Here is a 27,631-nt window from a genome sequence, read left to right as displayed (position 1 = left end):
GTAAGTTTGGACCACACCCGGTAGGGTTATAACTGTATTGTTTTTAGAATACAGTTCAGCTTTTGCTCTGAAGTGCCTTTGCTCAGGCATTTTGCTCAATCATTTCTACTGCTCTCTCATTTGGATGAAGATGAAGAAGCCTTATTCTGTATTTCTTACAAGGACTACGTAAGTTTGTTGCACTGTTTGTTTTAGTTTGCAACATTACAAGTTTATGTTTTAACTCTGCTGATAAAAGTTTTTCTGTTCTTTTTCCTCATGCCTGGATGTGTTCTCTGCATTGGACCTGACTGGAACACGCAATGCGCAACATATATTACTTACTTGGATCATAGAATGGTGCTTGCAAAAAGTGCTTGGTGGACATACGGGTGGATGCATTTGAACAGTAAAAGAGAAATAGTCTGCCACTCTGAAATTTGAAATTGTATTATTTTCTTCTTTCTCAGAGTCCCTGAGAAAGGAGTTTAATCCCCTGAAAATATAAATCAACCCCCTAAACTCTAGAGTAGTGACTGTGTGCTGTGTCACTGTTATCATCTTATTGATGACCATCTATTTTTCTTCAAAGCACCACTTAATGAAATCAGACACATAAATTGTGTAGTTTGAAAATTGGTATTATGAATTTGGAATGCTTCCACCAAATGATATAATGGGGTGCAACTACACTGTAAAAATAATTATTGGTGCTGCTTTATCTGCCATAATTTAGTGCTATGGATTCAGAAGAAATGTAGTTTTACAAGTTCTTTTGCCTTCTCCGCCAAATTACAAATCCCATAGCATTGAACCATGGCAGTAAAAGTGGCATCAGATGAATGAATCCTACAGTGTAGATGCACTCCATGATGATAAAATGTCTAAAAACCAAGTTTTGTGTTGAATGGTTGAAAGAACCGGGTATGTTTAGCCTGAAGAAGAGAAAACTGAGGTAGTAATAACTGTTTGACATTAGAAGCAATTGCCTAGAGAAGATGGCCAACTTGAGTATATAACGGGAAGGGAAAAGAAGCAGAGTGACCATTGGCTATGTAGCTGAAAATCATGTGGAAGAGTTGAAATGTGGACCATCCCCGAATAGTACAGTAATTTCACCAGAGAAAAAAATGAAACTGGTAATGGCAAACTCACCACACTGTATGTGATATGTGTGGTGTTAACTGAGGCCACATCTACACTGTCATATAATCCCGTTTGAACTGCATTATAATGGTCAGTACAGAGTAATATAACACAGATTGTAGCACATTGAGCTGAATTATATGATCTCCACTGCCATATATCCAGTTCAATGCCATTAAACTGCATTCTGAAACTATATTATGGCAGTGTAGATAGGGCCAGAGTCACTTCAAAGCAAATGTGGACCAAGAAAATATGGTCCAACCAGGGTTTTTTGGTAGGGGGTGTTGCCAGTGTAAATGAGCCCCTGTGATTGTCTGGGAGCAGGTTGTTAGAGCATGTAAGGAATCAGTGTCTCTCTGTGTGTATGTCAACTATAAAATAAGATGCATGCAGCTGATTGATCAGGCTATACCGGGGAGCAGGCTGAGCCTGGGACTTTTGGATCCGGTTACATTTTTGTTCAGGCTTCAGCTATGCAGGGGCTTGGAGCAGCAGAGTGAAAGAGAGAGAGGCAGAGTTTGGAGTATGCTCTTGCTTCATGAACTGCTGAAGGAGTTTATCTACATGGACAAAGAAAGACCATCTCCAAAACAGCTACCTTTACCAAAGAGGAAGATGCTTCCTTTTTAATTTAAGTCATGGAGGGTGAAAGGAAATACCCTACATATTAATGATAAGGATACATGTTGTACTCTGAAAGTTTAACCTTTCAAAGGGCTTTCAAAAAATCAGAGAAACATCCAGAAGTTTATGTTATATTAATTTTTAATTTTAAAAAAGAAAGATTTATTCATGAAACGTTGGAAAACAAAGAAATGTAATAAAACAATTGTGCATGCATTTTTGAACACGGCAGATACAGACACACAGCTGAATTCTTCTAATATCATGCCTTAAGCATTCTCTTGCCACATACTATGGGTGGGGGGAACTCCTTCACAATACAGTTAAGGGTTGTCCCAATTCATTTTATCAACTTTTTAAGATGCTTTTAAAAATTCCTTCTTTCATTTTCACTCATTGTTCTCAACTTACCCCAGTTGGTAAAAAAATAAATTCAAAATGCAAAAGTAGTTTGTACTCAAGTAATTCTATCTGGGAAAGTGGTAGCAGAATTTTGCACTTCCAATAGACTAAAAGGCAAACTGCTATAGCCTCTTCTAGCTTGTGTGTTCATGTTCAGATTTCAACTATCAAATGTTGGAAGGTATGTTTTCATCTCTTCAAAATGTATATCCCACAATACATCTGTTGCAAAATGTTTTGTAGAGATTCAAATTTCTGGACTTCTGGTTTGAATAATTGAAAAGCAGTTTACAGACTGATTCTCTCCCCACCCATGGAATTTCTGCCACCAACATTGCATTAGCATTAAGATTAAAAAATTCCTCTAGATAAAGTATAAAATTTGCCAAAGTTTGTAGCTTTAAAAGTTTGTAAATTAAAATTAAGACACTGCAGGTCTTTCAGTTTTTACATAGTACTCTTAATTTTAATTTCATTACCTTTTTGAGGTTTGCCTTGCTTTTATCCACTAGACTGTTGGAGGGGTTTTGAACGAACCTGGTAAACATTGTAAAATTGAGCATGGGGAACTTTTGAGTAAAACAAAAAACATTTTCCCCATTTTTGAAGCGTTCTAGGGACCTTATCACATGGAAGTTTCCCTTCGTTTTCTCTTCGTTTTAGCACATTGGCAAAATAGAGTCCCACTGAGGCCACACAGCTACTTCCAGTGGCCATCCATGGGAATCCATCTTGCCAGCATGCTAAAACGGAGAGAAGATTCAATTTTAATGTTACCCGACTCCTGACTCATGAAAGTGTGGGGGAAGCGGGAAGAAGGTTGTGAGTTGTTTGGCTATCGTCAAAGATGGACTTTGCCAGGAGAAAAAGGGATACGACGGATCTCCACTTTTCACAACACTTTTCCCTGCTTCTCTCCCAATGATCTGATGAAGTCTTAGGTTTCCTCTTGAGGGACCCCAACAGCCTTGCGTGCAGGCCATGAGCCAGTTTGCTCACTTTTGTTCCAGATGGGATTGGACTATGACTCCACTCTTCAGTGGCTATACTGGCCAGGTGAAATGGAAATTGCAATTGAACATATTTCTCTTCCCACCCCACAATAGGGGGAGTTTAATGCTCTTCTCCCCCTGCCTATCAAATTGTTTCAGCTTTATTGCACTGTCACCAGGGGATCTTTGGGGCTCGCCTCTGCTCGCCATGGCCGATCAAGGTAGCTGAGCACCCGGCGGATTGGGCCACGCTTTGTGGGATCCAGAGCCAAGAGGTTCTGTAACATTGCGATGGCATCTTTTGAGAGCGGGCGCCAGTGATAAGGTAAATCTTCATCCAAGCCAGATTCCTGCCAGATCAAAAAGTCATCAAAGAATGAATCCTCAGGCACTGTCTTCTCCCAAGGGAAGTAGCCGGTGAGCAGGCAGAAGATCAACACCCCAAGAGCCCAGGCATCCAAGCTGGCATCAATGGGCAGGCCTGGGGTATCGCCAGTGCCACGGCTCAGCTCAGGGGCAGTGTAGGGGATGATGCCAGCTACAAGACGCAACAAGGTACCTTGGGGTCTTGTCAAGCCAAAATCGGTCAGTTTAATACAATGGCAATGGCGGTCAAAAAGCAGGATATTTTCGGGCTTCACATCTCGGTATACAAGGCCTCTGCTGTGGATGAAGTCCAGTGCACTCACCAACTGCTTGGCACAGAGCTTAGCTGCTGGCTCAGGGATCCCCGCCTGGTCAGATAAGAGAAGATCATTTGTTTTTATATCAGGACTTCTTACCTGTCTATTACCTTTTAGCCCCCTATCACACTACACTGTTATAGCACTATACTCCACTTTAAATGCCATGACAGCATCCTCTGGAAATCCCGGGTTTGTGATTTAGTGCACAAGCTCAGTGAAAGAGGTTTTAAATGCCTCTCTAAACCAATTCCATAGGATGAGACTATGGCAGTTAAAGGTAAGTATATTAATATAAAAACATAGTTGATGGAGACCTAAGTAATCGAAACTCAATACAACTCCTGGAACCAACCTGTGAAACCAATAACAATAATTTCATTTATTCACTTCCAACAAAATATCCTCTTTAGGCATTTTCTAGATCCTCACTATGGTATTCCTGAGCCAGAAGTTGTTCAATTAAATAGAATTCACTATTTGCGCAGTTTCATATATCCATGCAAAGTGCAGGAACGTATCCCTCACAGATACTGGAATCATACTGTGTCTCCTCGTTGCATTTGAAAGAAAATAATCCATCTCAATAGGTCTGGCTCTGTGTTATGTCAAAAGACCAACCTGCATCAGACAGGTAAACATGTCCTTTTTCAAGAACATGCCCATATTGGTTAAAAAGAAACAAAACATGGCTTTGTTAAGAATTGTGTTTTGATCTCTTTAATAAATGGTGGCTTCTAATATGGGATACTAAAGTTTAAATTATTACTTGGGCATATAAACCAACTGAATTATCTGGTCCAAGTCACCTCTCTCAGCCTCAAAGGAAACAACACTTTGAACACTTCTTGCTAAGAAAACTTTGTAATTATGTCACCATAAGTCAGAAATGACTTGAAGGCACCCAACAACAAAGTCCTAATAATTTCAGAAACAAAGCAATATTAATAAATTTAATCAGAAGGCAACAAAGTATATATCCACTGGAAAGTATATATCCAATCGATTAGGGAACCCCTTTACTTGATATTGCCCCCCCTCCCTCTCCTTTAGACCCATACCTGTTTTTCAAACTATAAGTTTAACTTGTTTTTTAATCTGTTTTCTTTTATAACATGTTTTTAATCTGCTTCTATATCTGACCAACTTGGGAACTGTGATTCCCTTTCCTTGGGCACCTGTGCCCCATTCTATGTTGTGCTGGTCATAGACCATAATAAATCATTGACTGATTAATAGAGTGGCACTATGTCATTCTGCCTACCTCTGTTTGCTTTTTGTGAGACTTTTTCATTCCTTCCTACCCAAAATGTAATTCCTTATTTTATAAGAAGCATCTTTAGCAAAAAAAAAAAAAAATCTATGGATTCCTTACCTTGGGTTTGATGATGGATATCAGGTCTTTGTGCAGGGCTGCCTCATACAGAAAACCATAGTGTTGGCTGGATTCTATAGCAATGCCAAACATGCCAATGATGGCAGGGTGTACAGAGAGTGAAAGTGCCACACAATATTCATACAAGAAGTTCTGCAACTTGGTGCTCGCCTTAGGCAACAGCTTGAGAGCCATTGGAGTCCCTGCAAGGAAAAAGAAAATGAAAAATATGGATGGGAGACGAGTGCTCCAAAATATCAGAAAATGTATTTTCCCTACGGATAGAAACTTAGTCTAAGACCTTACATTTAATTTTCTTTTTAAAAAAAGAATAAATTATATCTTAATGCATTCCATACCTACAACTAGGGAGTGTAAAAAATAATTATTACAATATATATATTCTGTTGGAAATAGCAACCTTCTCAAGCCTCCACTAGTTGTTTGTTACGTATATAATTGCTTACTGTTTTGCATGTGTGTATTGGTTTGCAATTTTACCTAAGCTCTTTGTTGTAGGAAGGGCTGCAGACAGGCATGTAGCCGGGGCGGGGGGGGGGGGGGGGGGGGGGGGCTTGAGGGGCTTCACCCCCCCCCCCGAAATTCTCATTGTGGTTCGTGAAAAGGCCTTAATGGTGCATTATTTAAACTGTTATGTTTATTAATACCATGATCTGATCACCATACTCAATATATCCCATATGCATGGGGGTATTGGGGTAACGATACAAAAGGTTTGCTAAGGTAGACCCTCTTTCACTCAGACTCAGCCCCCCCGCCCCGAAGCAAACTCAGCCCCCCCCCCCCCCGAACCGAAATCCTGGTTACGGGCCTGGCTGCAGACTATATGACCAGGTCTGGAAATGTTCAGGACTGAAACTCAATTTTAGAGAGAGTAGAAACTATTAGATTCCTAGAAGGGGGAGAAGCCGTTAGATTCTTAAAGAGAGTAGAAATCATCTATATGCTTTGAGATCAGACAGGGGGATGCTTTGGACTATGAAAGATTTTAAGGAAGATGCCCTGTGTTACCTACACAGAGAAACTACTCAAAATCCAAATGTAACTGGATTCATCAGCAAAGTGCCAATATGCTGTATACATGAAGTTTTACGAGTAAACAAATTCTGTTACTTTTCAAGAAGACTGTTTATTTTGTCTTTGAGAGCATAAAAGGCAAATATATTTTAAAGGAGAGTAGATATTTTGGAGCAGCTAAAGGAACACTTCTGAAACTGCTGTATGTGTGTGTGCGCCCGCGCATTGGCATGTCTTTGTTCCAGACAGTTCAAAGACATACCTAGGTACATCAGTTTAACAGCTGAGAGACCTAGTTGCGTTGCATGAATGTTGATGAATATCACTTTTCAAAACATTGTGACTTCTAACAAGATAATGCCTTTCTAGTGACCAGTGGTTTTTCACAAAGCTTATGAATCCCATTTCCCAAATGATTATGGAGATTCACATTTTCCAAAATATTCATGTATAAATTTATAAGAGGGAGGCGGTTGACAAAAATGATCCCAAAAGCCTGGGTAACCTTATACATGGGTCAATGCTGGGTTGGGGATCCAGTTTGAAGGCAATGACAAGAAGCAGAAAAAGAAGCTCCCACCCCATTATCCCTCTCTCAGCCAAACCAAAGAAAGCAAGCATTCCCTTCTTTCCCTCCTATTTTTCAGCCAAAGAAGCATTCTGCAGGAATGTGGGGAAGCTTGAAGAATATGCTCCACCTGCTATTTTGGGCACTTGAGCTAAAGCGGAATTGTGGTGACCATTTTTAATAAGTGTTAATTGCATAAGCCTCTGCAAAGAAACTGCAGCAACTATTTTTAATAGAAGCAGTCAGGCTTTTACAGTAAGCCTAGGAGAAACGGTAGAAAGTGAAAAGAGGATAAAGCAACTGGAACAATTCAAAAGCAGCTAGTAAAGTGGGATGGCAGAAAGTTATGGGCAATCTTTACTGAATCAGGAAAGCTAGAGTGTGTGTTATAGATTTCCAACCATATGGCCACATAGGTTTCTTATTGACTGTGTGTATGTGTGCATTGAAATCACACATTGACCTATGACAACCCCATGAATTCCATATGGCTTTCTTATGCAAGAAATATTCAGAGATGGTTTTGTCAGTTTGAAATATAGCCTCCAATAGTCAGTATTTGTTGGTGGTGTCCCATCCAAGTACCATCTGGATCTGACTCAGTTTAGTTTACAGAATCAGACAGGATCTGGTGCCTTTGGAGTATTTAGGGTTTCCAGAACATATAGCACAATGTAGTTTTACCTCTCTTTCTGTGCGTCACCAGTACCACTTGGCCATATTTCCCCTTTCCCAGCTCCTTGATGACTTGGTAATGCTCTGTCACTTCCATAGGTACAAGACTCTGGGCAGTGATCTCCAACATGTCTTCTAGGAGAGCCTGGGCTTCCATACCCAAAGTCAGGTCCATGGCCAAAGTCTACAAAGAATACAAAAAAAGGTTGCTAAGCACAGCTGAAACAAATTATTTTGAGCAGAGAGAAGAATGGGCAGAATTCAAGCTAATAAATGTGTTGAGAAGGGTGATGGATAATTCAAACCAGTTCTGGTAATCTGAAATTTCCTGATACAGTTACAACTATTAACTATAGCCACAACCTTTCAGTTCTCCAGAACAAAGAAAAGACTATGAACTATGACCCAATGGGCCTCTTCAAATGTTCCCTAATTAAAAAATATGCCAGAAATATTCAAGCTGAATATGTTTTTTCTTTCACTATGTGCCTTTAAGTAGCTTCCAACTTATGAGAAGCCTAAGACAAACAAGGGGTCAATGCTTAATTTAGATTCATGACATATTCATGAATAATGTCCAAATGTATAATCTGGACCCCAAAACCAGCCACCCAGCTTATACATGAGGTTGACCTATTCATCAGCATATAGAGTACCTGTTTCTTGTAGGATTTTTTTTTTAAAAAAATGATCATCTCTGACAGAAGAAAAAATACCATTCCGTGTTCTGGCAGTTTTTGTTTGGATTATGTTGGAACCCAGTGAAAGGAAGGGGCCATAAAAGCTTTGTGGAGGGAAGGGAACCTATGTCATTCCAGGGAAATCCAGGGAAGCTTTGTGGAATATCTAGTTCTCTCATTAAAAGGAATTATGATTTAAAATTAACATCCTGAACCCTCTTTTATGTGTACAATACATGGGGAATGGAGCTGTTCTCTACCTGTGACTGAAGTAAAAATGCATGAACACAGAGGCACTCTTTTCTCTTTTCTCCAGGCACTCTACAAATGTAGGAGTAATGGTATTCCATATTAAGGTGGAAGGCTCAGGAATTAGGTCTTCAAGAAAGCCAGCCCAACAAGCTCAAGAAAATAATCAGTTTCAGATCCTAATTACTGTGGCAACTTTAGACATGCTGAGGATAGAGAAATAAGATGACTAAAAAGAATCCACATTCCTTTGGCCAACTGTTTGAAGCCTTCCTTGGTTGCCCTTGGGTTGCTCACTAAGTAGGAAAAAATAGACTGGGTGGTGTGTTTGCAGACTGAAATATCTCATTTTTGAATGCCACATATAAGACATTATCCATTGTGTAAGTATCCTGACAAGTCAAACACACTGATATAACTTGCTCTGTAATGCAGGGGAAAGGGGCAGATCAGGGCTATGATGTTTCTGGAACCACAGCACCCAGTTGGAGAGCTCCAGAGAGCACCTGGCCATCACCATCACCTGGTAAGAGACAGGGGTTTCTCAGAGCCCTCTGGATTACTGCTGCAGCAACAAGAACAATTGGCCAGGTAAGGGTGACTGTCTAGTGGAGCTGAACCAGTTTTGCCCAATTTATTCAGATCACGTTACTGCTGTGAATTGAGAGTGGAATGGAATCTGGGGCTGGTCTGGAGCAGAAATGCTTTGGATGAACCCAGTTTTGATGAACATGTAGATGAGCCTTTTGTTGTGCTATAGTTTTTGAACAACCCATTCTACATATACATACATTCAAGTATAATTTCTCCCTTGTTACTTCTTTTTCTCAGCTAGATTTGAAAGCCAAAGGAATTGGGGCTTTGCTTCTGTCCCATACTCCTTTAAACCATCAAGGGTGTTAAGATCTTCCGGAGAGGTCCTGCTCTCAGTCCCACCACCTTCGCAGTCATGCTTGGTGGGAACAAGAGACAGGGCCTTCTCTGTGGTGCCCCCCCCCCCCCCGGCTATGGAACTCTCTCCCAAATGAGGTTAAGTCTGCCCCCTCCCTCCTGAACTTCAGGAAGCAATTGAAATCCTGGCTGTGGAATCAGGCATTTGCAGAGTGACGACTGAGACCGGTAAAGACTAGAATTATTGGACCACAATGTGCGAATTGACCTGGCGAATGGTTTTATATGTATTTTAACTTATATATATATTAATCTATTGTATTATTTATGTTGTTTAAAATATTTTTATTGTTTAGCATTGAATTTTTGCTGTTAGCCATTCTGAGTCCCTCCACAGAGGTAAAGAAGAACGGGATAGAAAAGTTTTAAATAAATAAATACCCAGATTAAGCTGTTCAGAACAGATTAAACATCCTTGGTCATTACTGTGTCTCCATGACAGAGGAAAACCCCATTTTGCTCCCACAGAAATAAATAGCCTGTCAGTTTTGCTCCGTTTCCCTGGGAGTGCTGAAAGCTTTTATTGGACATAGGGAGAAGCAGTGAAAATGTGAAACAGAAGGGAAATGATCTGGAACCAATCCATTCCATACCCTGGCTTCCCCTCCTGGCTGGGAATGCCCTCACCCTTCACCCTTTCCATCTCATACTTGGATGCCTATACAGGAGCCACTAAACAGAGCTGGATTTTCCAAAGTGAAATGCCTGACTCAAGTAACACATTTTGGGGGTCATGAAAAAAGTATTTTTCTTTTGTTTAACTGTCAGGAATGGGCACAGGTGTTTGAAGTTTTTCTATATAATGCATCAAATGACTTGGGGGCGGGGTTCAGTACTGTACACCTTGGAAGAGTGGGGGACCCCATTTGCAACTCTACTTCAAGCAATTTAAACATATGGTGCCAACTTTGCCAGTAAATCTAAAGTCTATTAGTATAGTCCTAAAACATCAATCAGGCATCGGTGAAGCATGACAGAAATAAGAGGAATTATTGCATCAAAACTTCCCTGGATTAACTTTGTTGCATTCTGTAGCTGTAGTCTGTTCCTAGTATTGTTATGGTATAGAGACTAGCAATGACAAGCTTTCAGGGATCCTCTATAACACATTTATTATTTATTTACAGCAATTCTATGCCGCCTTTCTCAGCCCGGAGGCAACTCAAGGCGGCTTATAACTGGCACAATTCGATGCCACAATAGTGATAAAATACAAAAACATTTAGCGCACGTTATAAAAGCCATGTAAAAAATCATTAAAAACATATGACCACCAGTGAATTCCTATTAACTCATTTTCCAAAAACATTGTCTAAGCCAGGGGTCCTCAAACTAAGGCCCAAGGGCCAGATATGGCCCTCCAAGGTCATTTACCTGGCCCTCGCTCAGGGCCAACCTAAATCTGAAATGACTTGAAAGCACCCAACAACAACAATCCTATCTCATCAGCCAAAAGCAGACCCACACTTCCCATTTAAACACTAATAAGTTTATATTTGTTTAAAATTGTTCTTCATTTTAATTATTGTATTGTTTTAAAGTGTTTTTGCACTACAAATAAGATATGTGCAATGTGCATAGGAATTCATTCATGGTTTTTTTCAAATTATAATCTGGCCCTCCAACAGTTTGAGGGACTGTGACCTGGCCCTCTGTTTAAAAAGCTGGAGGACCCCAGGTCTAAGCCATTCCATGTTCATTTTTTCCTGGATTCCATATTCATCCATTTCGCTGTGTTTCCAAAGGCTTGTTCAAAGAGCCAAGTTTTTACTTTTTTTCAGAATGTCAGTAGGGAGGGAGCCAAACTAATATTACTAGAGAGGGAGTTACATAACCGAGGAGCCACCACTGAGAAGGCCCTGTCTCTCATCCCCACCAGGCGTGCCTGCAACAAAGGGCCTCCCCAGAAGATCTTAAATTCCTAGCTGGTTCATAAGGAGAGATACGTTCGGACAGGTAGGCTGGGCCAGAACCGTTTATGGGTTTATAGGCTAAAGCCAGCACTTTGAATTGTGCCCGGTATCAAATTGGCAGCTAGTGGAGCTGACGCAACAGAGGTAAATGGATAAAATGAACTTCTGTAACTATGTTAATGTTTGTATATATTTATGGTTTTATGTCCTGGCATTGAATGTTTGCCGTATATATGTTGTGCCCCTCCCTGAGTCCCCTGTGGGGTGAGAAGGGCGGAATATAAATGTTCTAAATAAATAAATAAATTTGTGGGCCCCAGCACTGCTTTTTTGACCCCCAAGCCTGGAGCCTCCCCTCAAAAATTGAATTGCCTCTCCTGGAGCTCCATATGGAGGATCAAATGCAGAAGAAATAATGGGTTAAATCCAGATTTAGATCAATTCAGCTAGCTGAAACAATCTTTCCTCTTCCTTTGTTTCCATTGTAGCCATTTCAGCTAGCCCTGAAAATGTGATGATTTCTGAGAGGAATAGGCTGTAGTATGGTAACAATGAGTAATCCCTGGAATACAAGTGAAGGCACCTTGTCTAAATGTTGTGCCTTATACAATGTTGGGATTGTTACTTACTACAGGACATCACTGCTTTATTAATCTCATGAATAGGGCTAGAGAACACAGAATAACAGAGTTGGAAGAGACATCCAGGGTCATCCAGTGCCACCTCTTACTGTGCTGGAACACACAATTAAAAAGAAGACTCGACCATGTGCCAAGGCAGTGTTAAAAAGCTCTTACCTTCAGGTGGAATCTCTTTTCCTGAAGTTTGGATCCATTGCTCTGTCTTAGTCTCTAGAGCAGTAGAAAACAGGCTTGCTCCCTCCTCAATATGACATCCTCTCAAATATTTAAACATGGCTATCATGTCGCATTTTAACCTTCTCTTCTCCAGGCTAAAGATACCCAGCTCCCTAAGCTACTCCTCTCAGGGTTTCATTTCCAGAGGGTTTATTATTATTATTATTTGGGTCACCTTTCTCTGGACGCCTTCCAGCTTATTAATATCCAAGTGAGAGCTGACTAAAGCAGAATAGAGCAATATTATTTTGTACCTCAATATAAACACTATACTCCAATTGATGCAACCTGGAATCATATTGGCAAGGGTTTATCAAGAGGAGTATAGTGTCCACATTGAGGGAAGTAACAGTACTATTGATTCTGCTTTGATCAGACTTCACCTGGAATACGGTGTCCAGTTCTGTAACTATCATATTGATGAACTATGCATTTTCTTATCATCTGCCTTCAGCTTTGTTTATGGGAATGGACTACAATGGCATCTGGGTTGTCACAAAATTCCCGCCCATGCCTTGGGAGAAAATTGCAATTGATGAGCACACAACTTGGTAGATGAGCTTGCTGTCTGGACCAGAAATGGAAGGATGCAGGTTCTCTAATTCTGACAGGAATTCTCCACTCGCATGCCAATAGGCACAAATGATTTGCATGAGATGTATACCCACATAGCAGTTCTTTTGGGATACCCCCTTGGCAAAGAGACAAAACTCTAGTACTCAGGAAGCATTTATTATGGTGCCATCTATACATGGACGAGAGCCAGTGTAGTACAGTGGTTTCAATATTGGGTAGGATTCTGGGAGACTGGAGTTCAAATCTCCACTAAACTAGGGAATCCCCTGGTTAATCCTGGGCAACTCCTACATTCTCACCCAGGGGCAGGTCAACCCATTACATAAAGTAACATTAGCAGTATAGTTGATTTTGCCCAGGGGCGCTCTTAAGGCGCTCTTGGGGGGAAAATACACCTTAACATATTCGAGTTGTAGTTACTGGGATGTATAGTTCACCTACAATCAAAGAGATTCTGAACTCCACCAATGATGGAACTGAATCAAATATGGCATACAGAACTCCCACAATGAACAGAATATATATATCAGTGATTGGTTGGGGCGGGCACCAAAAGACTGTTTGCTTACCATTGAAAATTACCTAGGGCCAACTCTGTTCTCACTTTAGGATTTCATCACACACATACATGCACACACACCAATTCTGCACCCTTCTGAAACATTTCATAGACTAAGTTCCAGTGAGCCCTTCACACAACATAAACTGACTGTTGTCTGTGTTATTTCATCAATGAACTGCATTAGAAGTATGGAGCGGGTGCAAGAGCTGAGGAAAAATAGTCTTCTGAGCTCCTGGTGAACTTAGAAATGGGAGAAAGTGCTTCCTTACATGTGAGATGGGATATATCAGATTCACCCGTGTTGATTCATTTCAGTGACATGGAAGAATGGGTGGTCTCCTCCTGAGCATTGATGCTTCACTTCTTTTCCCAGTTTCTTTTGCATGAGCCTGGAATGGTAAGTTTTTACTTAACATTATACAAAAATTTGGTGCAATTGTAAAATATCACCACTTTGCTATTGCTATATTTTCTCCTGTGATGTTTCGGGCTTCCACAATTTTGAAGTTTTCCTTGAGTAAAAAAAAAAAAATGTGTAGTGGGCGGGGACTGAATTCAGAGTGCAGAAAAAAATGGGAGAAAGAGCTAACATAAAGCATCCAATGGGATTTGTAAAACAGAATGATGAAATGGGAAGGTATGCTGCACTTAAGAAGATGACCCTCCCCCCCCCCCCTCCATGTGCACATTCCACAACTCATGGAATGAGGTCTTTAGAGATGAACTGTCAGTACAAAGTTGGCAACATAAGCTTTCATAAACTATAGCACTCTGGCTCTACATAGCCATAGCTCAGTTCTATAAAATGCTAGGTGTCTTGTATTTTTGTGATATTATCCTTCTTTAAAAGAGTGTTCTGGTGTCATACAACTTACAAATCTTAGGATTCTATAGGGTGGAGCAAGGGAAGTAAAGGTGGTACCAAACTGCTAGAATTCTGCAGTATGGATGGTCTCAGACAAAACCAATGATAAACTCCCTCTAAGGAATTTTTTCTAAGAAAACTCTACAATTGGGTGACCATAAGTTAGAAACAATTTGAAGGGACATGATGTGCATGTGCAAGCATACATGAATGCACAGGTACATGAGCATACTCACCCAACATTTAATGAAAACCTTTGTTAGTACCATCACTTACATTGCCTCCATATACCTTCCCCCTCCCTCATATACCCACTCTCGGGGCCCTTCCACACAGCTCTATATCCCAGAATATCAACCCAGAAAATCCCACAATATCTGCTTTGAACTGCGTTATCTGAATCCCCACTCAAATAATGTGGAATTTTCTGCCTTGATATTCTAAGATATAGGACTGTGTGGAAGGTGCTTTCAGTTTCTTCCAACTGCAGGTAGGAAACTTACCTCCCATAGAATTCACCTGTTCTCCTCAACCCTATATATACAGAAGCAAGAATCCATTACTTCTGCATTCACCGCTCCATTTGTACAGCATGTGTTAGTCAATTGGGCTAGGAGACACTTGCGAGTGAATCCCTATAAATCAGGCAGACACCACTTTCCACCAAGCATGGCTCCTATTTGCAGGGCAAAGGGAAAAGAGGGCGGGTGTATTCCGCCACCCCTCCTTCCCTTAACACATGGCAAAGAATGACGCATCCTCCTCACTATGTGGTGTCCCTTGGGCCAAAGCAATAAATAGAGCCATCCTATAGCTGTTGCAGAGGCAGTCTAGGATGAAGCCTTTCCCATGCCCTTTTTTGCCTCCCCTGCAACCGCTCCCCAGAGTGTCTAACTAGCCAGGAAACCTCTCTGTGACTTTGAAACAGAGGTGCGCATGCACTATTTTGCACTTTTCTCACACAAGCATCGGTCAAATGGTGAAGTCCAACGGTGTAATCACAAAGCAAAGAATCGGGCTTCTATTGTCATCCTTCCTCCATTTTTTCATATTTTGAAACACATATTATTTAAAGTATATATTGTACACAGACAGACTTTCAGACCCAACACACCATGCCTTCTAAATAATGCCATACATTATCCTTAAATCTTAAAGACAGTTAGTTCTATGACACAGAGTTAATTATACTCGTAGGAAAGACAGTCAGAGGAAGTAAAAACATACAAAGTAGACTATCATATGGGGTGAAAAAGGTAACAAACTATGGAAAGCATTTGGAGTATTCAACACCTTGATGTTTTGTATATTTATTTATCTGTTTCAATTCCAAGTTTTCTCAAGCACTTTTCCAATGCCACCCCATCTCCTATTTAATGATATCTTAAGTTTGAAAAGAAATAATGTCCAGGACGAATTTAACTCCCTTTTATATTACACACCCTTAGCAATTTGTTACTACTACAGTCATGACTGCACCTTATGGAGCCTGGAATTTGTAGTTTCACAAGATTTTTTCTCAGAAAGTTCCTGTGCTTCACCAGATTACAAATCCCAGGATTCTGTAAGATGCACCTCCTGCTCTGAAAGTAGCCTCACAGTCCCACAACTGTTTTCTGTGAATGGGTGTATACAAGTCCATTCAAATAGATACTAGGAGCTCCCGGTGGCACAATAGGTTAAACCTTTGTGCCATCAGGACTGCTAACCGAAAGGTTGGTGGTTCGAATCTGGGGAGCAGAGTGAGCTCCTGTCTCAGCTTCAGCCTCTCATGCAGGGACATGAGAGAAGCCTCCCACAGAATGGTAAAACATCCAGGCATACCCTGAGCAACATTCTTGTAGACAACCAATTCTCTCACACCAGAAGCAATTTGAAGTTTCTCAAGTCATTCCTGACAAGAAACAAAAGGTAGATACAGTTGCTTTAGTAAAGGACTCTCATTGAGGCCCCTTCTACACTGCCATATAAAATCCATTTTATCTCTTGAACTGGATTATATGGCAGTGTAGATCCTTTAATCATGTGGTATTTAGTAGATGAATCCACCCACTTGTTTAGCTTGGGTTGGTCAATCTCAGCAAGTTATGGGGAAAATATGTCTTTGGGACCATCCAGGGAGAGGACATACTTTCAAAATGTCCCCCAAGTTTTTTTGTTTTACAATCAATGTTTGATTTTATGACTCTATTAGCAGCATAAAGTACAATCTGTCTCCATCAACTAATATCAACATCTTTGCAGTAAATTTAGGGCCCTTCCACACAGCCCTATATCCCAGAATGTCAAGGCAGAAAAATTCCACAATATCTGCTTTGAACTGGGTTATCTGAGTCCACACTCAGATAATGTGGGATTTTCTGCCTTGATATTCTAGGATTTAGGGTTGTTTGGAAGGGCCCATAGTTTAAATCATATTTTTCCATGAGGTTGGAAGGTATTTTCTTTTATCAGCATTGTTGTTTATCACATTTATCAGAAGTAATCCTTGGATTTCCAACCAGTTAGACTTATTATGTCCCATCTGAAATTTCATCTACTTGGGCATTTGCCATAACAGGAACAGATAAAGACGGGGAGGGGGGGGGATGGAATTGGTTGTTTTCTTCCTACACATGGAGTAAATGGGATCGAATGTGACCCTCCATATAGGAGATGACTGCAATATTTTTTTAATCTGTGTCTTTCTATGTATTATGGTCTCCATGAATCACCACAGAGATTATTGCTAAGCTAGCCAGCCTGCTAACAAAGGCTGTACAGCACATGTGTTAACTGCCACACTTATTGCCAGAATGTTTGCTTTATTACAACACTTTTGATCATGATCACTGCTAATAATAACATTTCTGCATCCAGTTTCAATTTGATCACACCAGGCCCGTAGCCAGGATTTCGATTGGGGGGGGGGGGTTGAGTCTGAGTGAAAGAGGGTCTAACCTAGCAAACCTTTTGTATCGTTACCCCAATACCCCCATGCATATGGGATATATTGAGTATGGTGATCAGATCATGATATGAATAAACTTAACAGTTTAAATAATGCACCAGTAAGGCCTTTTCGCGAACCACCATGAGAATTTCGGGGGGGGGGGGGCTGAAGCCCCTCAAGCCCCCCCCCCCCGGGCTACATGCCTGGATCACACAAACCCAATGATGTATTCTGTGCATAGATAGCCAGACCTTGAAAATTCCTGAAGTATAAATATCCAAATTTTCCATTCATCTCACAAAGTGGGTTGAAATCCATGAAGATTTATGATATGAGACATATGCTAGTCTTAAAGATACAGCACAGTGTTTATTCTTGTAGTACAGGCAGATTCACATGGCTATCTCTTTGAAAATTGCTGTATATACTCATGTATAAGTCTAGAAATTTTAGTCAACTCCACCCCCCACCCCCCACCCCCCACCCCCACCAAAAAACCCGGATAGACCTATCCATGGATCAATGTAAATACTGGAACCATCTCTCAGTAGAGTGGCAAAAGGCAAGAGATTCGCCCATGCTAGGAGACCCTTAAAAAAGGACCAATTTCCTCTATTCTCTCTGCTGTGACTTTGCTTCTGGCCTTTTTGGATAACTGAGTGAGAAAATGGCAGCGGAGGCAGCCAGGGGTGGTTGGTCCCTTAAGTCAGCATTGGCACTTTCCCCTCTATGCGGAATGGCCCTTGGTTTATATCAAAATTCACAATTTTGGTCCCAAAACCTGCCTTTGACTTATACATGAGAGTGACTTCTACAAAAGTATGTACTATAAGACTTTTTGTTATGGTTGTCTTATTTACTGCTTGTCTTGTTTAGTGAACTAATGCAGCATCTAGGATGAAAATCAGCTAAAGGCACTCTGCATACTCTCAGAGGCATCCTGAGCTATTGGTAGAAAGGACTTTACTCGTGCATACATGCCAGTTACAGGAAGTTAGGCACACACATGGTGAATGGTTATTTCCATGAGTATTCTAGATGGGCACAGTACCAAATCCCTCAAACAGGTGAAGTGTATGGACTGTGGGATATACTGCGTCAGAACTGTCTCTAGTATTCTTTGAGCCATAACTTTCTATGAATAGTCTCTCCTCTCTCTCTCTGTCCCTTCCCACTTACCCACTTCACACACATCCATCCCATTCCAAATTTAGTAAGGCAGAACTAATCGTGTTAGCAAAAGTGTATCAATTGGCCCAGCTAGTTCCACTTACATAGCATCGTTGTGGTTGCAGAATCAATCGGGACTCTGGAATCCTGGAATGCAGAGTGGAAAAGGAGTGTTTTCCAAGAACAGCAGCAACAATGTCGACTTTTGCAGAACTCTGCTGTCTGTCCAACTCTCAAGGGTAGGAGCATGGCTGATGGACTTGATGTCAAGTTCTCTATTACATTTCTGGTGCCCAACTGAAGAAGGACATACTTGCCTGCAGCCCTCTCGCTTAGCTGCTGCCTCGGTGCCTGCCTTCTGATTCCTTGCCAGGCATCCTCTCTTACACGCTAGGAAAGTTCATGGGGATTTGGGCCTAAATGGGATTGATATGCCCCTAAAGCCACTAGAGATCCATTTCCAAGCTTCTGGAGACAGAGAAAGGGCATGAGCTGGGTTCATTCACCCTCCTCTTCTTTCTTCATGCCAAGAAGGTCCTAGAGGTAGATCCCTCATATCAGTACAGAGGCAAATGCAGGAGATTGAAGATACTATTTCATTGTTGTTGCTGCTTCTGTTGTTGTTAAGGGATGAAAACTCAATCCTGCTTAGAAATTAGTTTAGGAATTCCTCAAACCTTAATCATAAGACTTAGTTTGTTTATTCGTTGGCATTCTTTATGTGCTCAGAGACATGCGGAAAACTTTTTCTTCTTTTTTCAGTAAATAAAATGTTACCAAGCTCAATGAATAATTTTCTGGTTTGGGCAGGAGAGCTTCCACACAAATTTACTCCCTTGGTTTTGTGTCATTTAAGAAACACAGTTGCTGAATTGTGAAGATGAGTAATGGGACAATAGCAAGAGTGCCCAATGTGCATTGGTGCCTAATGTTCATCCAGATTGCTGCAAGGTACATCAAGGCTAATATGATGTGCATTGGTCTAATTGTGCACCATTTTGTTGATACATTGGACAGTAATGTGCATCAGTCACTTTGCCATCCCTGCTATATGGGAACACAACAGCAATCTGCTACTGAATACAGATGTTGCACAGCAATATGCTCAATAATATTTCTAAGATTTATCCTTTGTTGCTCTTAGAAAAGCTTTACAATGCTCCATTTACAAACAATATCATCAGCTCATGACAAGGAAAGGTACAAAGGGATACATTATATGCAACAATTATGTATTTATCACCCTGTGTTGGAAGACCAATTCAACATTTATTACACTGCCCATTATATAGTGAACTCAGGAGGCATTTCTTGGGAGACCTCTTGAGAGCAAGAGCAGGTTGGATGTTGTGTGATATCATTCAAAATACATTACACCCAGGCCCCTTCCACACAGCTGAATAAAATACCACCTCAGTTTTTGCTTTTAACTGGAATATATGGCTATGTGGACTCAGATAACCCTATGCAAAGCAGATATTGTGGGATTTTCTGCTTTGATATTCTGGGTTATATTACTGTGTGGAAGGGCCCTCCGTATCAACCCAAAAAGTCAGCTACAAATTCCTAAAGACATCAGCAGTGGATTGCAAAGGAAACCAGTTGGTTAGCTACCATTTTTATTGTTGACTGTCGTTTTATCTAGTGAGATGCAGAGCTTTCCGAACTGTTAGTGTGCCGGCTGCAGTGAGTTATGTATGTTGCACAAACATAAAGGGAAATCATATATAAATCATATATTTTCAAAAATATAAATGAAAGGTTTTCATGAGATATATTTTGTCCTCATACATTTTATTATTACAATTTATGTATGTGTCTATATCTCTTATAAGGGCTTGGTTTAACCTTTGGTTTGCTAATAAAGCTGAATTACTGTGGTGCGAAATGCAATATTATGGCCATAAAAATTCAATCTTACGATGTTTTTATTGCTGTCAGCTATCTGTTCCTTCATCATCAGTGCTAGTTAAAGGGATGCGTCCTTTTCTGTTAGTTCCATGGCTATTGCAAACTGCTACCAAAAGATTCAACCAAGATTTCACAGATTATCTTCCTGTCAAGGTCAAAAGCTTTCCCGCCTGCTGTTCCATGACACTTGGCTGTGATCGATCATCTGGGTCTGGACACCTGCAAGCAACCCAATCTGCCTCTCAGGACAATCCTTGCACGCAAAGCTGGGAAGGGGAGATGGTTGCTTTGGAAACCAAGCAAACCTCTGAGGTCTATTTCTTTCCCAACTTTACAAGCAAACTATCCTCTACTTTTTTATGAGAAAGAGAGGTGGGGGCACATGGATGCACCTGGAATGGCCGGGCCAGGCCTACCTTTGGGCAGAACAAAGTTGATACCTCTTGAACCAAATGTGGGGTATCAAAACAGAGAAACAAACTATTATTTGCTTTTTATTAGAATAGTCCCTAAACTTTCACAGAGATTAGGTAAACAATCCATGAAAACGTGGAAAAATTGAAAAGAGAAATAAAAATGGCAAACGCTATTTTTTAAAAACCTGAGAAAGCACTCCTTTAAGTAGGTCCCCCAACTTGATTTTATTGTCAACATCCACCAAAAGTTAACCTTAGAACCACACCAGACAACCTGGAAATGCTTAGGGAGAATATAGTATAGTTCTTCTCAACTAAAAAGGATCTTTTTCTCATGGGTGTCCCACCAACTGCCCACATGGAAATGTTTATGTGGAGATTTCTATATATTTGCAGATTTCACAAGTACAATTATGCTTCGAACCTTATAAAATTACTGTTCTGCTGTTCCAATATCCCAGTAAACCAGATGCAGGTTCAATGGGTGAACCCATTTTAAACAGGAGTTATATAGATTTTAGTCTCATTGCCTTCCCTCCTACTTTGAAATCTGACCCAACTGAAGATCTCCATTCCCATTAGTTCCACTTTCAGGCTAAGGAAATCGGCAAATAAGGAAATGTTATTTAGGAGCAGAATCTGTGTGATGAAAGTGATCCACCGAGCATCACCTCTCAAACATGTTGCAATAACACCCTTGAAAGGTCTGGGTTTTTTATTTAAGCTCCTTAAGAGTAAACAAGAACAACAAAAACCCGCTCACTTTGCTTTTCTGGATTTAAAAGGGCAAAGGCGTTCTCTCATTTTTGAAGGTGTGGACTGAGATTTTGGTAACACCAGGGACTATAGGGTGCATCTATACTGTAGAATGTATGCAGTTTGACACCACTTTAACTACCATGAGTCAATGCTATGGAGTCATGGGTTTTCTAATTAAGCCCGATGAAGAGAAGATTAAGAGGGGACATAACAACCATGTTTAAATGTCATATTGAAGATGGAGCAAGGTTGCTTGCTGCTTCAGAGACTAGGGTTGCATCTACACTGTAAAAGTAATGCTATCTGATACCATATTAACTGCCATACCTCAGTGTTATACAATCTAGGGAGTTCTAGTCTTACAAAGCCATTAGCCTTCTTGCCAAAGAGTTCTGGTGCCTCACCAAACTACAAATCTCATGATTCCATAACATGAACCATGGCTGTTAATGTGGTGTCAAGCTGCATTAATTCTACAATATAGAGGTCCTCTAAAGAGGAGAAGTGAAGGAATGCCAAATGCAAATCTTTTTTCTTTTCTTATGCCCCTGAAATGAAAATCCTTTTAATTAAAAAATTATCCAAATCATTATGATATAGAATGGCAAACCCATGATAAATCTTCTCTTCCTGGCTGTAGCAATGCTGCCAGTAATGCTACTAATAGTGATGGGAAGGAACTGATAAAATAAAATTGACATCAGAATTAAATTAAAAGTTGCAAACAAATAGGGCAAACCTTTTAAAAATAAATACAATTGCTGAAATTTAGAATTTCAGTGCTAATATTTCTCCAGAATTATTCAATTATTAATGAATGAAATGAGACATTGTGCCAAAGAAAACATTTAGTTTAAATGATCCATTACATTATACAGTTAGTTCTTTACCCAACGCCTAATTTTCTTGATGTTTTGCAAAAGGATTTGTGTGGCTTTTTTGTTATCATCATCCAACAGGATTTAGGAATTATTAGCCTTAGTTCACAAGTAATGAAGGCATTTTGGGAAAGGGGTTCTTTACATTCATAGGATCTTTCTGAAATCTATGCTAAGCACAACATTGGACTTTATGGGTCATGGAAACTCTGCTTCTCCCCAGGAAACTGCATTTTTCAAGCTCTTAAACTCAAAATTAAACATGGATCCACATAAAAATTGAACATTAAAGAGCATGAGGGAAAAAAGAGATGAGATTGTAAAGGAAGAAGAAAAGGAAAGCAGAGTTTTGGAGGACAAAAGGGGGGCTTTCAAAAATGTATGCCACTTTTTCCTTCTCTCCAAAGTTCAAAACAGAGGTTGTGGCTGAAGAGTAAAAAGATTAAAGGAATTTCCCCCCTTTTGATGTAGTAATGCAACACCAATTCAGAGCTAACTTGGTTATTACAAATGTTCCCTTTTTAATAATCATTTAGTTTGATTATTGTTTTCAGTTTGTAAATTATTAACACACTTTTTAAATAATTGCTAAGAGTTCTTAGCAGAAGCAGAAGCTGATTTTTCTTCCTCTCTCTTGCTCACTATTTTCTAATCTAATCACCTTTTCTTTCTCTTTTTTTCCCACTCAGAGAAGAAAAAAAATCATTTGTTTATTTAATTAAAGTGGAAGAATGGGTTGGGACATGATTCCCATTGCAGAAAAAAATAAAGCACAGAGAAAGAAAAAGCCTCCCTGCTTCCCTCTGTCACTGATTGAATTTACATTTTTGTACAAGTTCAACAGCATCTAGAAACAAAAAACACACCTATGGTTGCCAAATTGAAAAGTAGAGATGACTCCTGTATCTTTATGAATTATGTTCATTCCTGATTTGTGCCAGGGTTGCCAGAATGAAAACTGGAGAGGGCTCCTGTTTCTTTCATCAATTTCACCAAACATGGCTGGTTATTTGGTTGTCTGGTGAGCAGCAACTACTACAATTCCTACTTCTGCACAACCTTTCAATGGATGGGCACCTTCTCCAGTTTTCACTCAGGCAACCCTACTTAGCTCCCACATGACTACAAATTGGTCTTTATCTGAAGCAAATTTTGGGGATGGGTGTCCTATTATTATTCTAAAAGTGAAAATAGTGCTTCCCGGTGACTGTTCTCTGGGAGCCTTCATAGTGCAATCATCTGAGCATTGGACTAAGACTGTATACAATCCCTACTCAGCCATGGAAACCTCTTGGGCAACCTTGGGCAAGTCATACTCTCTTCATCTTAGAGTAAGGGAAGAGCCAATTCCCTCTGATAGCATTGCCTTAAAGTTGTCATAAGTCAAAAATGACACAAAGGCACACAATCACAATGAAAAGCAATTAGTTTGTATGTCAACAGAAATAACTTCTGTGTGGGATTGCGGGAAGGGCATTCAAATTGTTTCCATTTTGCTTCAAACAAATAAATTATACAAACTTACTTGAACCATCAGAATTTTTAGTAAGCAGACAACTGAATTGATAAAGACACTCCAGAGATCAATGAGCATGGAAAGATCATTTTGTTGTTGACACTAGAGGAGGAAAAGGGCACTAAGGGATTCCCAGCTGTGAGTGAAAAGTAAGGCACGGAAAGAGTTCACATTCTCTTTGCTAATGAAAATGACCCCCTTTTAACAAGAATTCCCAGAACTTTCTTGACAAGGAACAAGACCTTAGGTTACATGGGGTCATGGTTAACAAGCAAAAGCTTTCCTTTTCTCTGTATCATGGCTTTCAGATACTCTACTGAAGACATCCTACAGCATTGACATCTTATTTACTACTACATAGTTAGCTCATTTTTCTCAGACTCAAATGTGTGGCAAACATACCATTTAAATCCCTCCCCCGTGTGATTGCCATAATGATAATCTATGTCGGGAAGGAAATTGCATGAATAGCTCATATTGCAAACGAGTTTAGCTGCAGTAATTGAACTCCGCATGTTTGCCGGGTATGAGATTTAAGCACTGTTGGGATAATTTATTGTCACTGAATTATTTACAAGACTTGAGTTTATCACATGAGGCAGGCAAATTACAATTATAGCAGGATAACAGTGGGACTTCTCACATAGAGCTGTCCTCTTCTGTTGTTCTCTGTGAACAGGAGACCACTGGAAGGTGTTTCTTTTACAAAAGGAGGTCCTTAATGAATTGTTTCTGTTTGTAAATAAACGCTTTCCAACTTTCGCCTCTGGAGAACAGCAAGAGAGGAGTGACATCAAGTGATGAGTCCCAGTCAAAAAGATACTGCTGTAATTGTGATTTGCCAGCCTTGTGATAAATTCTTTATTGCCAAAAAATTAAAACGAGGAGAAAGCTCTTAAGCATTGGAAGAAACCCTCAATAGATCTAGTGTTCAATTTAATTTTACCTTTCCTGACTCCTCATGTCCCACCCTCTTATATGATTTCTATGTAGTGTGATTGCTACTGGATCTAGTGGTAATAATTAAACTTGTGCTCCTCAGTATTTTCCAGCAAAGAAAGAAACAGTTGTAGTCAATGCTTGCAGATAGGGTACTAGTAAACTGACACATTAGGAAAAAATTATTAGTCCTCCATATCAAGATCAGTGCTATAAACTTTCTGCTCCCATGGAAACATCCAACTGCTTTGATTGAGTCACTCAGAAAGATCCCATTTGTCTTCTGCTATTTGATAATACGGTAAATTCTCGCTTATCCAACATAAACGGACCAGCAGAATGTTGAATAAGTGAAAATGTTGGATAAGAAGAAGTGATTAAGGAAAGGCCTATTAAATGTTAAATTATGTTATGATTTTACAAATTAAGCACCAAAACATCATGTTTTACAATAAAGCAACAGAAAAAGCAGTTCAATGCACGGTAAGGTTATGTAGTAATTACTGTATTTACGAATTTAGCGCCAAAGCATCACAATGTATTAAAACAGCTGAAGATCCGGGCAGGAGGCAGACTGCGTTGGATAATACAAAACATTGGATTGGCAAAGGTTGGATAAGCAAGACTCTACTGTGTTAATACTTGGACCTCACTTTGTCAAATTTCATGGGGTCTGGAGTTCTGTAGAATGAAGCAGCCAGTCAGAACTCCCATTAAATTTGCTGCATGAGTAAAACGATTACTATTTGAAGTATAAAGTTGAATTTACCTTTTGCAGAAAAAAAATGCATTCACGTTTATTAGTAAGCATGCATCACTATATCACTCACTCTGGGCACTATATCAGACAGCTTCAAATCAACCCACTTTTTTGAGGGGAAAACTACCTGAGGTCCAGATGGGTAGTTTCTCCAATAAATTTAAAGTGGGACAGTCCAAGAAAGACTGATCGACATCTCCAGTGGATTTATGAGCAAAATGGTAAAAGCTATGTAAGTCATACCCCATGAAGAGCAGCTTAGGGAGCTGGGTATGTTTAGCCTGGAGAATAAAAGTTTAAGAGGTGACATGATAGCCATATTTAAATATTTGAAAGGATGTCATATGGATGATGGAGTAAACTTGTTTTCTGCTGCTTTAGAGACTAGGACATGGAGCAATTCTTCATGTTAGAAGAAAAGAGCTTCAACCTATTCTAAGAAGAATTTCCTGACATTAAAAACTATTCAACAGTGGCATATGCTGCCTCAGAATGTGGCGGAGTCTTCTCCTCTGGAAGTTTTTAAACAGAGGCTGGATGGCCATCTGTTAGGTGTTCTTTGATTGTGGAATCCTGCATGGTAAAACGCGGTTGAGTTGGATGGCCCTTGTGGTCTCTTCCCATTCTATGATTCTATGATATGTACTATAAAATAATGCATGATATGACATCATAGCACTACCCTTTTTATTATTGCAGTGACTGTCAACCAATTGTGTGTGGTGCAAGAGGGAAAATAAACAACTCAGTCACAAAACAATGAACGGAACCAGTGTGAAGTGAAAGAAAGAGTGGTATATCTGTCTTGCTGGAATGCCGCCATTCCTCCACACCTGCACATTTTTGCCGCTGTAGTATATCATATATCAAATGCCTGGAAAACAATCAGACAAGGTTTGTAGAATGTCCAAAATCTGCCAAACGTTCAGCATAGACAGTATTTATAGCATAGAGTTCTGTCATTGACACCTGTAATCGTTTCCATATCTATTAACTTTAGCAGCCTATACTGATATGCTGTACCTTGAGGCTGCAATAAACGTATAGTTGTCTAATCTAAACTCACCTCTAAGAATTATTTAGGGAGAGCGCTATGCTGTTCAAACAACAGAACTGACACTACCGAATTCCTGATCTTCATTGCTGCGGCAAGCGCAACAACTACACCAGGTACTTACCCACCTCCTGTTGTGCTGATGGACTTCTAAGGTGCCCAATCACTCCTTCCTGCTTCTGCTGGCTGTCTAGTGAGTCCGTGTGGAGTGCAGCTGGGGTATCTGCCAGGCATTACTGGTTGAAGCGTGACGCTCCACCCCTTCTCCTGTGCCACACACCCTACAGAGCTGAAGCGGAGGAGCACAAGGGTGGGTGTCATCTATCTCTCTAGGACAGATGAAAGAGTGAGCACACCAGGCAAACTGTTCTGTACGACAGCATTCATTACTGGTCGGTGGCATCTGCCAGGATATCAAACCTTCAGCAAGACTTTGGGCTCCTGTTTCTGGGGGCTTTGGTGGCCTTTTACCTCTTTCCCATGGTACTCTGCCTTGACCCATAATACTTCATGTGGTAGCTGTGACACAGTGACATCCTGCGTCCATGTCTCTTCACTGCATGGGGAGGAGGGGCAGATAAATAGGGTCCCCTTTTCAGCCACATGCATCCACCTCTTCTCCATGATAAGTACTGCGCAAGCTCCAGCTACAACATAAGACTGTTCCCTCTGTTGGGCTTGCCAACAGCTGGCCACCTCGCAAAGGTGCTTCTAATGGAAACATGAGAAACAGAGACTGTTGTGGTTTACGTCACATCTGGGATAAGGGCAGAGTACATGTAAAAAAGTCTAGACATCAAGAAAGTAAGCACTTCTTTTAGTGAAATAGATCTCTTTTCTTTTAGAAGGAGGGAGGGATGAGTATTTGGGGTGGATTGGCATCCAAGGCAAGTAAGATGGGCGCACATGAAAGAGATCTTTACAATAACAAACTATGCAAATAGAATGATCAAAGAGAAACGAACCACTCTCCGTCTCTGAAAGCATTAGAATTGGGTTATTTTGCAAAGCCATCTGGCAGGAGGTTTATATGGGATAATGCCTCACATCGATATGAGAAATGGTGGAGAAAATGTGCAGCTTAAAAGCAACTCGGTAAATTAGTTCGATTAACAGAGTCAACCCACTATACTTTCTAAAACGAAAGGTGCTGTGTTC

At 40.3% G+C, this 27,631-nt stretch overlaps 1 protein-coding gene across 6 annotated transcripts; it reads right to left on the bottom strand.

Annotated features, from left to right (window-relative positions):
- Positions 1–1,875: 1,875 nt before the first annotated feature.
- On the bottom strand, positions 1,876–27,113 carry LOC132778032 (serine/threonine-protein kinase SBK2-like). Of its 6 annotated transcripts, none has more exons than XM_067469960.1 (5): positions 26,598–27,113; positions 13,543–13,662; positions 7,495–7,669; positions 5,205–5,407; positions 1,876–3,880 (listed from the first exon to the last, which is right to left on the bottom strand). In XM_067469960.1, exons 3-5 carry the CDS (start codon positions 7,658–7,660, stop codon positions 3,308–3,310), a joined length of 942 nt encoding a protein of 313 aa, XP_067326061.1. In that variant the 5' UTR covers positions 7,661–7,669; positions 13,543–13,662; positions 26,598–27,113; the 3' UTR covers positions 1,876–3,307. The 6 variants fall into 6 exon arrangements, with proteins under 6 accessions (XP_067326061.1, XP_067326063.1, XP_067326062.1 ...); XM_067469962.1 differs by having other exon boundaries at positions 26,602–27,113; XM_067469961.1 differs by lacking the exon at positions 26,598–27,113 and adding an exon at positions 14,642–14,815.
- Positions 27,114–27,631: the final 518 nt, after the last annotated feature.

Source organism: Anolis sagrei, chromosome 6 (genome assembly GCF_037176765.1).
Source record: "Anolis sagrei isolate rAnoSag1 chromosome 6, rAnoSag1.mat, whole genome shotgun sequence".
In the NCBI taxonomy this organism is placed as follows: domain Eukaryota; kingdom Metazoa; phylum Chordata; class Lepidosauria; order Squamata; family Dactyloidae; genus Anolis; species Anolis sagrei.
This window is presented reverse-complemented; position numbering and strand designations above follow the sequence as displayed.

What these genes read in the sequence shown, in the direction of transcription:
- LOC132778032 (XM_067469960.1), bottom strand. Translation starts at nt 7,660, where the DNA reads ATGGACCTGACTTTGGGTATGGAAGCCCAGGCTCTCCTAGAAGACATG. An exon ending in GGTGACGCACAGAAAGAGAG is followed by an intron (nt 5,408 to 7,494) that starts GTAAAACTACAT and finishes TTTTCCTTGCAG; the next exon opens with GGACTCCAATGGCTCTCAAG. An exon ending in TATCCATCATCAAACCCAAG is followed by an intron (nt 3,881 to 5,204) that starts GTAAGGAATCCA and finishes TTATCTGACCAG; the next exon opens with GCGGGGATCCCTGAGCCAGC.